General features: G+C 65.9%; 1 protein-coding gene across 4 annotated transcripts in view; it reads right to left on the bottom strand.

Moving 5' to 3' along the window:
- Window positions 1-423: 423 nt before the first annotated feature.
- The window catches only part of AKT2 (AKT serine/threonine kinase 2), a 33,686-nt gene continuing 20,506 nt past the window's right edge, over window positions 424-13,603 (bottom strand). For all 4 annotated transcript variants that reach the window (XM_050928554.1, XM_050928556.1, XM_050928555.1 and 1 more), the window contains 8 exons: window positions 13,277-13,342; window positions 9,964-10,032; window positions 9,072-9,194; window positions 8,335-8,463; window positions 7,294-7,508; window positions 6,122-6,209; window positions 4,941-5,043; window positions 424-4,311 (listed from right to left, as the gene is read on the bottom strand). In XM_050928554.1, coding sequence (XP_050784511.1) covers window positions 4,232-4,311; window positions 4,941-5,043; window positions 6,122-6,209; window positions 7,294-7,508; window positions 8,335-8,463; window positions 9,072-9,194; window positions 9,964-10,032; window positions 13,277-13,342 — 873 coding nt within the window. In that variant the 3' untranslated portion in view covers window positions 424-4,231. The remainder of the gene's footprint in view (window positions 4,312-4,940; window positions 5,044-6,121; window positions 6,210-7,293; window positions 7,509-8,334; window positions 8,464-9,071; window positions 9,195-9,963; window positions 10,033-13,276; window positions 13,343-13,603) is intronic.

Below are 13,603 nucleotides of genomic sequence, written 5' to 3' on the forward strand. Positions count from 1 at the left end.
GGGGGTGCACGTGGGCCTGGCTGCCCCCAGGCCAGGTCCCTGCAGACTCCAGAGGACACAGGGAGTTTCCTGCAGACCTGGGGGGCTCCCCAAGGGAACAGGGGGAGCCAGGCCCGGTTGGCTGGGGCTCGGCCCCCCTCAGAACCGGGCCCTGGAGCCTGGATTTCCTAGTGAAACACTGCGAGCAGGTGCCGGCCTGGGAAAGGAGGCCACTGCCCAGCCCTGCCGGGTGCGAGTGGGCGGACGCTGGGCAGGGGCCAGGTTCTCACCCCAGCGTTGCGGGTCTCTGGGGCCTCTCTCTGCCGCAGCAGGCCGGACACGCCCGACAGGATCCGGGGTTGGAGCGAGGGCAGTTCCTGGGGGCAAATCCCAGCGCCGGGATAGGGAGGGAGAGGGGGGGATACAACATGTGGGACCCAAAGCTCCAAAAACCATTTTATTGCTTGTACCGTACAAATCCAAGGGCGCAGGTGAGCGCAGCGTGGACAGATTTACAGAACCAAACACTCCAGGAACTTCACCTGCCCGGTCCTAGGCAAAGCAGAATATCCCGCTCACAAACCTTATCTTACAGAGCGACTCAGCCGGGCCGCGTGCAGTCCAAATCCAGCTTTGGAGACGTTCATCCCCCATCGCTGTCAGGGAGACGCACTTCAGCTGGTGCAACTCCGCAGCGGGGGTGTCCGGACGCCGCCCTGCCCTGCCCTGCGCCAAGGGGGCCGCTGACGGCTCCTGGCACACCCCAGCCCACAGCAGAGCTCACACACATGCCACGAAGTAAAACCTCCCACCCCCCGAGGGGAGAAAGCTCCTGCCCCGCTGGCTGCTCGTCCACTCTCAAAGCTGGGTGGCTGCCGGGCTGGGCCGCACACCAGGGCAGAGTAGAAGGTCTCAATGGGAACTGTGCCTGGGATAGCCCCTGCCAGCTGGGGGGCAGCCCTCGCCCCTTGGTGAGGCACAGAAGGGCACTGGGTGGGCAGCAAAGCCCGTAGTGCTGGTGGGAGGGGAGGTCTCGACAGCCCAGCACCTGAGCCAGGTGAATCAACATGAAATTCCAGCGACACGCAGCAAGCGAAAGGCCGAACGGGCATTAAGGCTCAGCGAGAAACAGCCAGAGCACCGCACAGGGGGGCACCTGCCCAAAGCACCGTGCCCGGGGGGGGGGGGGCGGTGACCTGGTCACAGACAGGCAACCCAGGTGGCCACATGGGTTTTAAATTAAAGCTTTGCCAAGGTCCCACCTGGCTCCCTGACACGCAGCGTGAAATACACAGGCCGAGCAATGATGCTTCTCCATCCCGGCAGCAGCCGGCAGCCCAGGCACCGGGGGGACGCGCTGCTCGCCGGACGTTGAGGCCGCCAGATGAGTTCTGCACATTCAGAACTGGCCTCGGCCGCTGACGCACAGGCCTGCCGCAGAGCGTGGGGAAGCCCAGGGAGGTTGAAGGCACCGGACTGGGAGATGGGGGTTTCCTCCCCAGCTGTGTAACCCTGGGGCCGTTCCCTGGGGGAGCAATGGGGATAAACCTTCTGCTGAGACCCTTGGGGCAGCACCGAGCCTGGCGGGGCCCCCCTCCCCAGGCCCAGCTGCGGCCAGGTGCAGACCCCATTGCAGGGGGAGACAAGCTTCTCTCCAGTGGAGGCAGGGAACAAATCCGGCTCCTCAGTTCAGCCTGGGGCTGCCCATGCAGGGCCGTTCCCAGATGGACTCCAGCAGCTCGGGGACACCTGCCGTTCCGTGGGTCCCACGCCAGAGCCCTGGGCTGTGGGAGGAGACAGACCGGTGCTGCCAGGACTCTCCGGCGTGCTCTGAACAAGCAGGGGAAACCGCCCCAGCCCCCTGTGCCAGTACTGCCAGGGGCACGTCCCAAGAACCATCCCCCCTCCGAGTGCCAAGTCCCTGAGCCTCAAATTCAGGCCAAGTCATTGCGTGCGAGTGACGCTGGAGCCATATCTGGGGATGGAAGGGTCACGGGGACCCCTCGCTGAGTAACCCCAGATCCTGCAGCAAACGGGGCCCAGCCCGGGCTCAGCCCTGCGGTCCGGCCCGCAGCTCAGAATCGCAGGCGCCTTTCTGGGGGGCAGCCGAGCAGTGGTACATCTCCCCCATGTCGCAGCCAGACTGCACGGCTGGCTCCCGCATTTGGGACGAGGCTCTCGCCCTCCCTGAGAAATTCAGAGGCTTTGGCGAGGAGCAGCCGGGACCCAGAGCAGCGCCGGCTCTGACACTGGTAAAAGCAGCAGAAATACTCAAGAGCTTAACAACAAAGAGCTGGAAAGTATGCCAAGCCCCAGTGCAGCAACCCCGGGGCCTGACTGCAGAGCAGGAGCCGAGCACTTTGGGCGTCTGTACCGAGAGCCCTGGCCCCCCACCCCTCAGACCAGACCTAATCGTCTATTTCCCAAACCACGAGGCCACGCGGTGTCCTGGGTGTCAGCCGTTCATCGGTGCATCCCTTGCCTGCAAGGGAACCGCCCCGCGGGGAACCCACCCCCGGAATTCATGGCCAACTGGCTGACTTAAGTGAAAATCTTGGGGAAACAGACCCCGCATGCCAGGACGCAGCTTGGCCCAGGCACCAGAGCAGGTGAGAATGTTCCATCAAAACGTGTCTGACAAACACCGCGGGGGCCAGGTTCTCTGTCTGAGCAGCTGCAGCAAGCCCCGGTGTCCGGGTCCCCCGCCACATGCCCTACACCGTGGGTGTAACCGGCACCCCAGGCACAATGGCAGCCACCCAGGGCCATGCAATTGACAGCCCAGGCGTAGCTCAGAGCCGCTGGGCAGGGAGACACGCTGTGGCTCCACGACGCTGGGAGGAGCAGAAGGCAGCTGCTGCCCACCGCCCCTCAAAGCTGCAGATGGCTTCAGAGCATCTGAGTCTGACATGCGGGGTCCAGGAGCCGGCAGCCTAGTGACAAGGGGGAAGAGTGCTCAGCGCCTGCGACTCACAACGGTCTCTGGCGCCCGACGCACTCTGCCCAGCCACTGGCGCTGGGTGGGACGGTGCCGCGCTCCCCAGCCCCTCGGCAGCGTCAGTGACAGCGCAAGGGGCGTCCTGATGGGCAAACGGGGCCTTTGGCGTGTGCTGTGGGAAAAGCTTAGCCCAGTCGGGGGGCTCAGCTGGGGAGCGAGAGGCTCACAGGAGCTGTGGAGGAAGGAGCGTCTCCGGCCAAGCGCTGCAGAGTTTATTAGCCGCCCGGTTGTTCTGTAGAAAATCCTGCCGCACGCCGGGTGTGAACTAAGGGCAGTGCCGACTTCTGGCTTTAAGGCAGCTTTGAAGAAAAAACGTTATTGCTTTTACAACTGTGTGCGTCATACACAGATACAGCCATGGGCTGGGGTCGGCTTTCCCCCGACCTTCCTGACACGTCACTTCCTGTGGAAAGAGCCGACTTGTTCCTTAGTGCTATTGTGCCATGGGAGCCTTGCTGAGTCTCCAAGTGCCCCCGTCCCTCCCTCCTGCCCGCCCGCCGAGGTCCACGCGGCTCTGGCTTCCACCGGCTCGGTTGTGCCCCTTTCCCGTCAGGTGCAGGAAGGGCTGTAAAGATGTAACAGGCAGAAGAGAAAACAGGACCCACAAACCCAACCCTGGGGCTGGGAGCCAGCGTCCCTCACCGCACCGGAGCCGAGCTAACGGAGCAATGAAGTAAACAGCCCTCAGGGCTGAGGGCCACCCCGCCGGGCTGTCGGCCTGCTCCGAGGGTTTACTGTGCGTCCCAGCGGAGAGTCCCGTTCCGTCCCATCCTGTCCACTCGGTGGCGCTCTCCATAACCACCAGAAAGCTTGGCATTCCTGGCGAGTCAGTTTCGATTCCACAGGATTCCTCTCCACCAACTTCTCTCCGGGTCTGGGTTTAGGTTATGGCTAGCTGACATCCCGGCCCGCAGGGCGCAAGGGGCCCTCGGACGCTGGAGGAAGGCTCACTCGTGGGGTGGGCTGTCTCTAAAAGCTGTAAGCACTTCTAGGAGTTTAAAAATCAAAGCAACCCCATGGTACTGAACCAGCAGGGCTCGGAGCTGCTCAGAGCCACAGAGCAGGAGCACTTCCTTCCTTTCACCGCGGCTCCGTCCGGCGGTGCGATGCCAGGCTGGCGGCGTTTCAAACAGCTGGGGCTACCCCTGCACCTCCGGGAGCCGGGCCAGTGTGTGACCAGATTGCTGGAGAGAAATCCCAGGAACAAAATCAAGTTCTCCCATGCTCAGAGCCCAAGTCTCTGCCTGCTGCCGCCTATTCTCGGATGCTGGCGGAGTAGGAGAACTGGGGGAAGTGCGTCCGCTGATCGGCCTCCAGGGAGTCCATGCTGTCATCTGCAGCCAGAGAGAGAAGCGGCTTATGGGGAGGGGAGGTGTCTCCAAGCACCACAGGGAGTTGGGAGCACAGCACCCAGGTGGCCTTCAACAGGACTCATGCTCCTAAACCCCTTGGGTGCTTCCGCAAATCACCTCCAGAACGCCAGGAGTCGGGGTACGTGGTGTTATCTCTGCCTCCTTCCCACCAAGAGAAAGCCGGGAGCCGGTGGGCTGGAACCGCGGAGGCCTGCTCCCAGCTTGGTCCCAGGCTACACTGGGGACCACCATTCCTTTCTCCCTCCGCGAGCGGCTCTCGCTGCATGTCTGAGCAGCACCCGGCAACACAAGGCCCCAACCTGCACCGGTCCTTGTGATTTCTCCCAGGGGACGTGATCAAGCCCTGCGTCTTGGGATCTTTCAGCCACATCCCTGCACAGGTATCAGCCACTCAGCGTACAGCCCCACGCACTCCCTGCCCCACTGACGTCCTCACTACATAATGCGGTGCCATGACAGTGCTTAGAGCTCCTGGTCCTGTGTTTATGCAGCAACAGCAGCCAGGCTTGCCCTGTTTCTGTGCTGGGCGGGGCGGAGCGGGGCTCCCTCCATTTCAGCCCCTCCCCAGAGCCCGGCCCGGCCATACTCACATCGGTCAGGGGGTGTGATGGTGATCGACTGCGCCGTGAACTCATCGTCAAAGTATCGCGTGTCAATCTCAGATGTCACTTGGGGCTTAAACGGTGGGACGAGCTGCAGAGCAAGAGAGGCTGCGATCGATAACAGGGAAAGTCCACTGGCTCCCACCGGCCCCAGCACGACAGCGCGGCTGGGTCTGTGCCTGCCACCGAACCATCCCAGGGCCCGGCTCCACCTCAGCTCCCATGGCTGCTGAGAGCAGCGTCAGCCCCCGTTACACCAAGCGACGCCGCTAGCCATCTGAAACCAGCCCGGGGCCCCGGGGGCCCGCGCCGATTTCCACTCACCCCGTGAGCTAATCCGCAGCGCCCCACCCAGACGCTCGCCAAGCAGTGACGCCTGCTGCCATGTGAAGGGAGGTTCCCGCGAAAAGCAGGCCTGGCTTTAGACACAGCTCCAGCCCCCGCAGCTCTGAGCCAAGCATGAGAAGCCACGTCTGCCACGGGACCGGCCCTCGCCCGGCACCGACGCGGGGGCGCGTCTGCCACGGGACCAGCCCTCGCCCGGCACCGACGCGGGGGCGCGTCTGCCACGGGACCAGCCCTCGCCCGGCACCGACGCGGGGGCGCGTCTGCCACGGGACCAGCCCTCGCCCGGCACCGACGCGGGGGCGCGTCTGCCACGGGACCGGCCCCCGCCCGGCACCGATGCGGGGCTGTATTGTAAGCTGTTGGCCAGGTCTGTGTTTACGTCCCTAGGACCACGCTATTCCTGTGCGACTGGCTCTATTGTACCACGCACGCCAGGCGGAAATCAGCCCCCGACGACGGCCAGCAGTTCTGTAGCCTCACCGAACCCTGCCTGGGATCACTTTTTCAGAAGGATGATTCTGACGGGACAGTATCACTTTACAGCACTGGGGTCTCGCAATTCAAACCAAAGGTGCTGCGCTGTGAGCAGCCAGAGCTTCCTCATGGAGCTGTTAAATGTAGGGAAGGGAGCGCCAGGACTTCTCGTCCTGTCCGTCCCAGCAGGTGGGACAGCGAGCTCTGCTCCGTGCTGGCGGGCGGGTTCTGCCCAGCCTCACACACACTCGGTGGCAGCGGCTGTTCCGAGAACTCTTCAGATAAGTGGTTCAGGGGATGAGAAAACCCCCAACCTCCCCACAGCAAAGAGGGTTCCCCCCTCTTACCTTCTTCTGAACCACGTCTTGCCAGTTGATGGCCGTGAAGAAGCGGTGCTCCATCACCTCCTTGGCGTCAGTGGGCCCTCCGCCTAGCCTGGGGACACAGAGCAGCCTTACTCCCTGGCCCGTGCTCTGGGGCCTGGGCCACCTGCACTGCTTTCCAGGGGCGCTTTGAAATCCACATAGTCAGATGGCGCCAAAGGTGGAGAAGCCCCTTGTGAAGCACCAGGACCCCGGTCTGTGGCCCTCAGCAACGCGGAAACCAGCGCGGCTCCCTAGGCTCTCGGCCTGGCCCCGCTGGACCGTCTGCGTCTAGACCCTTGGAGTCCGGTGCCAGCTGCTCTGAGCTCTGCCCAAGCCAGGCCAGGGGCTGCCCAGGGAGGAGCCTGGGAGCTGTAAGCCAGGTTCTCCTGGGCAGGAACCGAGGACACCTGCCATGGGGGATCTCCCGGTCCTATCCCAGCCCTGACCGTCACACGGCGACCGACGCACCTGCTGCCAGCCCTGGGCGGCAGCCAGCGAGAGCCGGCACCATGTGCCTGTGGGGAAGTGGGGCTGTTATTAATGTTCCCTCTGAATACTGGGGGGGCCTCAGCTCTGGCCACCCTCTGTCTCCTGGCAACTAATGGCCGGGCCCTTCCCCCTTGCAAGGGGATAGCTAAAGGAGAACAAAGATCAGGTGACCTCCTGGCCTGGGAGAGAGACAAAGGCCAGAGAGGAGGGGCTGGAGGAGGTTTCAGTCTGGAGCCGGCTGGGGACAAGGAGTGAGGGCAGACGTGGGGGTCTGGCTCACTGCCCCCCCCCAGAATGGACCCGGCCGAGGGGTCCGGTTCACTGTACCTACAAGCTCTGTTTTAGACCCTGCTTCTGTCATCGGATAAACCTCTGTGTTACTGGCTGGCTGAGAGTCACATCTGACTGCAAAGTGGGGGGGCAGGACACTGTGGCCCCCCCCCCAGGACCCCGCCTAGACGGACGCGCTGGGGAAAGTGCACGGAGGGGCAGAGGATGCTGAAAGCTCCAACGAGAGACCCAGGAGGTGAAGCCGTGGGAGCTTCTTGCCCTGAACAAGTCTGCTCCAAGGGAGAGGAGGCTCCCCAGAGTCCTGCCTGGCTTGGTGGGGAGCAGTTCCAGAGCATCGCCCGGGGACCCCGTGAGAGTGCCCAGCACCCACCCACCTCTGCTTGGGGTCCTTCTTGAGCAGCCCGGCCAGCAGGGCCTTGGCCTCGGGGCTGAGGGTCCGGGGGAAGCGGATCTCCTCCATGAGGATCAGCTCGAAGAGCCGCTCATGGTCCTGATTGTAGAAGGGGAGACGGCCACACATCATCTCATACATGACGACGCCCAGTCCCCACCAGTCCACAGCCCGCCCGTAGTCGTTGTCCTCCAGCACCTGTGCAGGGAAAGCGGGGGGCTCGTGAGCTGCAGAGAGGAGTCCGGCCACTAGCCCCACTCCCCTCCCCGAGCCGGGACAGAACCCAGGAGTCCCGGCTCCTAGCCCCACCTGCTCTAACCACTAGCCCCCACTCCCCTTCCAGAGCCGGGATAGAACCTAGGAGTCCTGGCTCCCAGCCCCCACCTGCTCTAACCACTAGACCCCACTCCCCTCCCAGAGCCAGGACAGAACCCAGGAGTCCTGGTTCCCAACCTCCCCTGCTCTAACCACCAGACCCCGCTCCCCTCCCAGAGCCGGGACAGAACCCAGGAGTCCTGGCTCCCAGCCCCCCCTGCTCTAACCACCAGACCCCGCTCCCCTTCCAGAGCCAGAACAGAACCCAGGAGTCCTGGCTCGCAGCCCCCCCTGCTCTGACCACCAGCCCCCACTCCCCTCCCAGAGCCAGGACAGAACCCAGGAGTCCTGGTTCCCAGCCCCCTCGGTCTAACCACTAGACCCCCCCCTCCCAGAGGCGGGAGAGAACCCAGGAGTCCTGGCTCCCAGCCCCCCCTGCTCTAGCCACCAGCCCCCCCTCCCCTCCCAGAGCTGGGGAGAGAACTCAGGAATCCTGGCTCCCAGCCCCCCCTGCTCTAACCACTAGACCCCGCTGCCTTCCCAGAGCTGAGACAGAACCCAGGAGTCCTGGCTCCCAGGCCCCCCTGCTCTAACCACTAGACCCCCTCTCCAGAGCCGGGAGAGAACTCAGGAGTCCTGGCTCCCAATCCGCCCTGACCTAGGTCGGGGCGGTGTTACCGTAATACACCTAATAGTGAGGGATCAATACCTCTGGGGCCAGGTACTCCGGCGTCCCGCAAAAGGTTTTCATGGTGGCGCCGTCCGTTATGCCTTCCTTACAAAGCCCAAAGTCTGTGATCTTGATGTGGCCGTCTTTATCCAGCATCAGGTTCTCCAGCTGAAAGGCACAGAGGGAGTGAGGGAGTCAGAGCTCTGGTTAATTCCGCTCACTCGTCCACACGGAGCAGAGACCGTGAGCTCGATGGGGCGCGGTGGCTAGTCCGCACAGACGCCACCACCATCCTCAGGCCTGGGTAACGATGACAGCAAGTCAGTCCTCGTCAGCCCCAGCAAGATCACTGCGCCGGACGCGGGCAGTCTGGCTGCCTTCAGGAGCAGCCCGGAATCCCAGCCAGAAGCCCAGCGTCTGGACAGGCCGGCGAGCCAAGGGCAGATCACCCAGGACAGGGGGGTGGTTGAACTACCCGCCACACAAATCAAGCGCTCGCCAGGCCGTCCTGGGGGTGGGACGGTGCCCTCAGAAGCAGAGACGGAAGAGAAGGGTCCTTGCCACCTGTTCTCCAGACGCCCTGCTGCAGCGACGAAATCCAGCCAGGGCGCGGCGCTGCCAAGCCGAGCAACGTGGGGAAAGGGACCCAACGGCATAGAATCCCGGTTTATTTTTTAAAATCCAGGAGCCTGGTTTCCAGTGGCTCTGAGCACCGACTCCAGCTGCAGCCACAGGCGCTCAGCGCCCCTGAAGACGGCTGTTTGCCCCGACGTTACCTTGATGTCCCTGTAGACCACGTCCCTGGAGTGCAGGTACTCCAGCGCCGACACGATCTCAGCACCATAGAAACGGGCCCGGTCCTCTGTGAACACGCGCTCTCTCGAAAGGTGGAAAAACAGCTGGAGGGAAGGAAAACCGAGCAGGGGCCGTTAGTGCGAAAGCAGCCAACCCAGGGCCGATGGCTCTGGCAGCCCTGAGCCGGCGATAACGCCGGCGGGTGTGTCCGACGCCATTGCCCTGAGCACTCCCAAGGCGGGAGAACGTGCCCCGAGCCATGCGATTCACAGGTTCCCTCACACTCTTGTGTCTCCCTCACCAAGCCCAGCACACAATGCTGGAGGAAGTGGCACGGTGCGGAGTGGGAACGCTGGCTGGGAGAGGCTGCTCAGTGCTGCCAGCAGGACATGACATTAGCCACACCTGCTGCCCCGCCCTGCGGGAGGTGGGTAACAATCCCCCCCATAGCTGGGAGAATGACCCTCCTATGGCCAATCAGCGACGGCTGGGCAGGGAACCCAGGAGTCCTGACACGGAAGGACCCTGCCTGCGGGGGCAGATTTTCCTGTGTCCCAGCTCCTTACGGCAGAGCTACCACACCACTGCCAGGGGCCGGGGCCGGCACGAGCTGCTGTAAGACCTGAGAGCCCCCGAGCGAGACGATGGACGAGTTGAAATTCTGCCCTGCCGCAGAGAGGGCTGGGGGGGTCAGTCACAGACATGGGTCCCCCTCACGCTGACTCCTCTGCACCCCGCCATGGTCTTGGCCAGGCCCCCAGGCCTCCTCACCAGTGAAGGGGGAAGAACAGCTCCCGAATCTCTCCCCTTCGCATTTCCCCTCCCCAGCCCGTGCCGCTGTTTGAGGTGCCAGGCGGCACACAGCGGACCCACCTCTCCGCCGTTGGCATACTCCATCACGAAGCACAGCCGGTCGTTGGTCTGAAAGGCGTATTTCAGCGCCTGCAACAGAGGGAGTGGTTGAGAAGAGGCAGCTGCCAGTTGCACGGCTCGGCGTTCCCCAGGACCACAGAGGAACGGCGGTGCTAGAATCCCGGCTCCCACTCCGGCGCCACGCCCAGCGCAGGGCCTCTCAGCCGCCAGCGCCAGCCTGGGGCCAACGGCAGGAGCTGGGCACCGGCACATTCATTTCCCAGTGGCCCTGGCTCGTGCTCCCTCCCAGGCTTGGCTGCCCAGGAGCCGGCAAGCGAGAGATGAACGCTCTGCACCCAGACACCCAGCTCGGGGCAGCGTTTAAAGACAGGGGACGCTTGCTGTGCTGCTGAAGGAGGTGACACTGGAAGGCTGAAGGATCTTTCAGGTTTACACTAGCAGGTAAGCAGCCCACTTCCCCCGTTGGCACGCCCACCCCGCCTGCCCGGAGACCTCACTGGAACATCCCCGGCTGACACGCCCGCCCCGCCCCGCCCGCCCAGAGACCCCGTGGGAACTTGCTCGGCTGGCACACCCACCCCGCCAGGCCCCGAGACCCCACAGGAACTTCCCCGACTGGCACGCCCACCCCGCCTGCCCGGAGACCCCACTGGAACATCCCCGGATGGCACGCCCACCCGAGACCCCACTGGAACATCCCCGGCTGGCACACCCGCCCCGCCTGCCCGGAGACCCCACTGGAACATCCCCGGCTGGCACGCCCACCCGAGACCCCACTGGAACATCCCCGGCTGGCACGCCCGCCCCGCCTGCCCGGAGACCCCACTGGAACATCCCCGGCTGGCACGCCTGCCCCGCCTGCCCAGAGACCCCACTGGAATATCTCCGGCTGGCACGCCCACCCCGCCTGCCCGGAGACCCCACTGGAACATCCCCGGCTGGCACGCCCGCCCCGCCTGCCCGGAGACCCCACTGGAACATCCCTGGCTGGCACGCCCGCCCCGCCTGCCTGGAGATCCCACTGGAACATCCCTGGCTGGCACGCCCGCCCCGCCCTGCCCGCCTGGAGACCCCACTGGAACTTCCCCCATTGGCACGCCCGCCCCGCCCCGCCTGCCCAGAGACCCCACAGGAACTTCCCCGGCTGGCACGCCCGCCCCGCCCCGCCCGCCCAGAGACCCCGTGGGAACTTGCTCGGCTGGCACACCCACCCCGCCAGGCCCCGAGACCCCACAGGAACTTCCCCGACTGGTACGCCCACCCCGCCTGCCCGGAGACCCCACTGGAACATCCCCGGCTGGCACGCCCACCCGAGACCCCACTGGAACATCCCCGGCTGGCACACCCGCCCCGCCTGCCCGGAGACCCCACTGGAACATCCCCGGCTGGCACGCCCACCCGAGACCCCACTGGAACATCCCCGGCTGACACGCCCGCCCCGCCTGCCCGGAGACCCCACTGGAACATCCCCGGCTGGCACGCCCGCCCCGCCTGCCCAGAGACCCCACTGGAACATCCCCGGCTGGCACGCCCGCCCCGCCTGCCCGGAGACCCCACTGGAACATCCCCGGCTGGCACGCCCGCCCCGCCTGCCCGGAGACCCCACTGGAACATCCCCGGCTGGCACGCCCGCCCCGCCTGCCCGGAGACCCCACTGGAACATCCCCGGCTGGCACGCCCACCCGAGACCCCACTGGAACATCCCCGGCTGGCACGCCCGCCCCACCTGCCCGGAGACCCCACTGGAACATCCCTGGCTGGCACGCCCGCCCTGCCTGCCTGGAGACCCCACTGGAACATCCCCGGCTGGCACGCCCGCCCCGCCCTGCCCGCCTGGAGACCCCACTGGAACTTCCCCCATTGGCACGCCCGCCCCGCCCCACCTGCCCAGAGACCCCACAGGAACTTCCCCGGCTGGCACGCCCGCCCCGCCCGCCCAGAGACCCCGTGGGAACTTGCTCGGCTGGCACGCCCACCCCGCCAGGCCCTGAGACCCCACAGGAACTTCCCCGACTGGCACGCCCACCCCGCCTGCCCGGAGACCCCACTGGAACATCCCCGGCTGGCACGCCCGCCCCGCCTGCCCGGAGACCCCACTGGAACATCCCCGGCTGGCACGCCCGCCCCGCCTGCCCGGAGACCCCACTGGAACATCCCCGGCTGGCACGCCCGCCCCGCCTGCCCGGAGACCCCACTGGAACATCCCCGGCTGGCACGCCCGCCCCGCCTGCCCGGAGACCCCACTGGAACATCCCCAGCTGGCACGCCCGCCCCGCCTGCCTGGAGACCCCACTGGAACTTCCCCAGCTGGCACGTCCACCCGAGACCCCACTGGAACATCCCCGGCTGGCACGTCCGCCCCGCCCGGAGACCCCACTGGAACTTCCCCGTCTGGCACGTCCACCCCGCCTGCCCGGAGACCCCACTGGAACATCCCCGGCTGGCACGTCCACCCCGCCTGCCTGGAGACCCCACTGGAACATCCCCAGCTGGCACGCCCGCCCCGCCCCGCCCGGAGACCCCGTGGGAACTTGCTCGGCTGGCACGCCCGCCCCGCCTGCCCGGAGACCCCACTGGAACATCCCTGGCTGGCACGCCCGCCCCGCCTGCCTGGAGATCCCACTGGAACATCCCTGGCTGGCACGCCCGCCCCGCCCTGCCCGCCTGGAGACCCCACTGGAACTTCCCCCATTGGCACGCCCGCCCCGCCCCGCCTGCCCAGAGACCCCACAGGAACTTCCCCGGCTGGCACGCCCGCCCCGCCTGCCCGGAGACCCCACTGGAACTTCCCCGGCTGGCACGCCCGCCCCGCCCGCCCAGAGACCCCGTGGGAACTTGCTCGGCTGGCACACCCACCCCGCCAGGCCCCGAGACCCCACAGGAACTTCCCCGACTGGTACGCCCACCCCGCCTGCCCGGAGACCCCACTGGAACATCCCCGGCTGGCACGCCCACCCGAGACCCCACTGGAACATCCCCGGCTGGCACACCCGCCCCGCCTGCCCGGAGACCCCACTGGAACATCCCCGGCTGGCACGCCCACCCGAGACCCCACTGGAACATCCCCGGCTGACACGCCCGCCCCGCCTGCCCGGAGACCCCACTGGAACATCCCCGGCTGGCACGTCCACCCCGCCTGCCCGGAGACCCCACTGGAACATCCCCGGCTGGCACGTCCACCCCGCCTGCCTGGAGACCCCACTGGAACATCCCCAGCTGGCACGCCCGCCCCGCCCCGCCCGGAGACCCCGTGGGAACTTGCTCGGCTGGCACGCCCGCCCTGCCCGCCCGGAGACCCCACGGCGGGATTTACCGTCAGGAAGGGATGCCTACTGTTCTGCAGCACTCTGCTCTCTGTAACTGTGTGCGCCACCTCGTCCTGCGGGGAGAGACAGACACGGCAGGAGATCAGTCTTGCGCTCACAGCCAGCCGTGCCACCCAGCCCCAGAGCCGCAGGCCTTCGAGCTGGCAGGTGAGGACCGGAATCCAGCCCGGGAGGGCAGCATTTGCACCAGAGGGGAACAGCTGCCAAGGCACAACGCTCATCGCTGGCCAGCAGAGCACGGGAGAACACGCTCGAGTCCGCTGAACTTGAAGGGAAGTGGGTGCTTAAGTGTGTCGCTGACTCAGTGCCCACAG

Source organism: Gopherus flavomarginatus, chromosome 18 (assembly GCF_025201925.1).
Source record: "Gopherus flavomarginatus isolate rGopFla2 chromosome 18, rGopFla2.mat.asm, whole genome shotgun sequence".
Lineage (NCBI taxonomy): Eukaryota > Metazoa > Chordata > Testudines > Testudinidae > Gopherus > Gopherus flavomarginatus.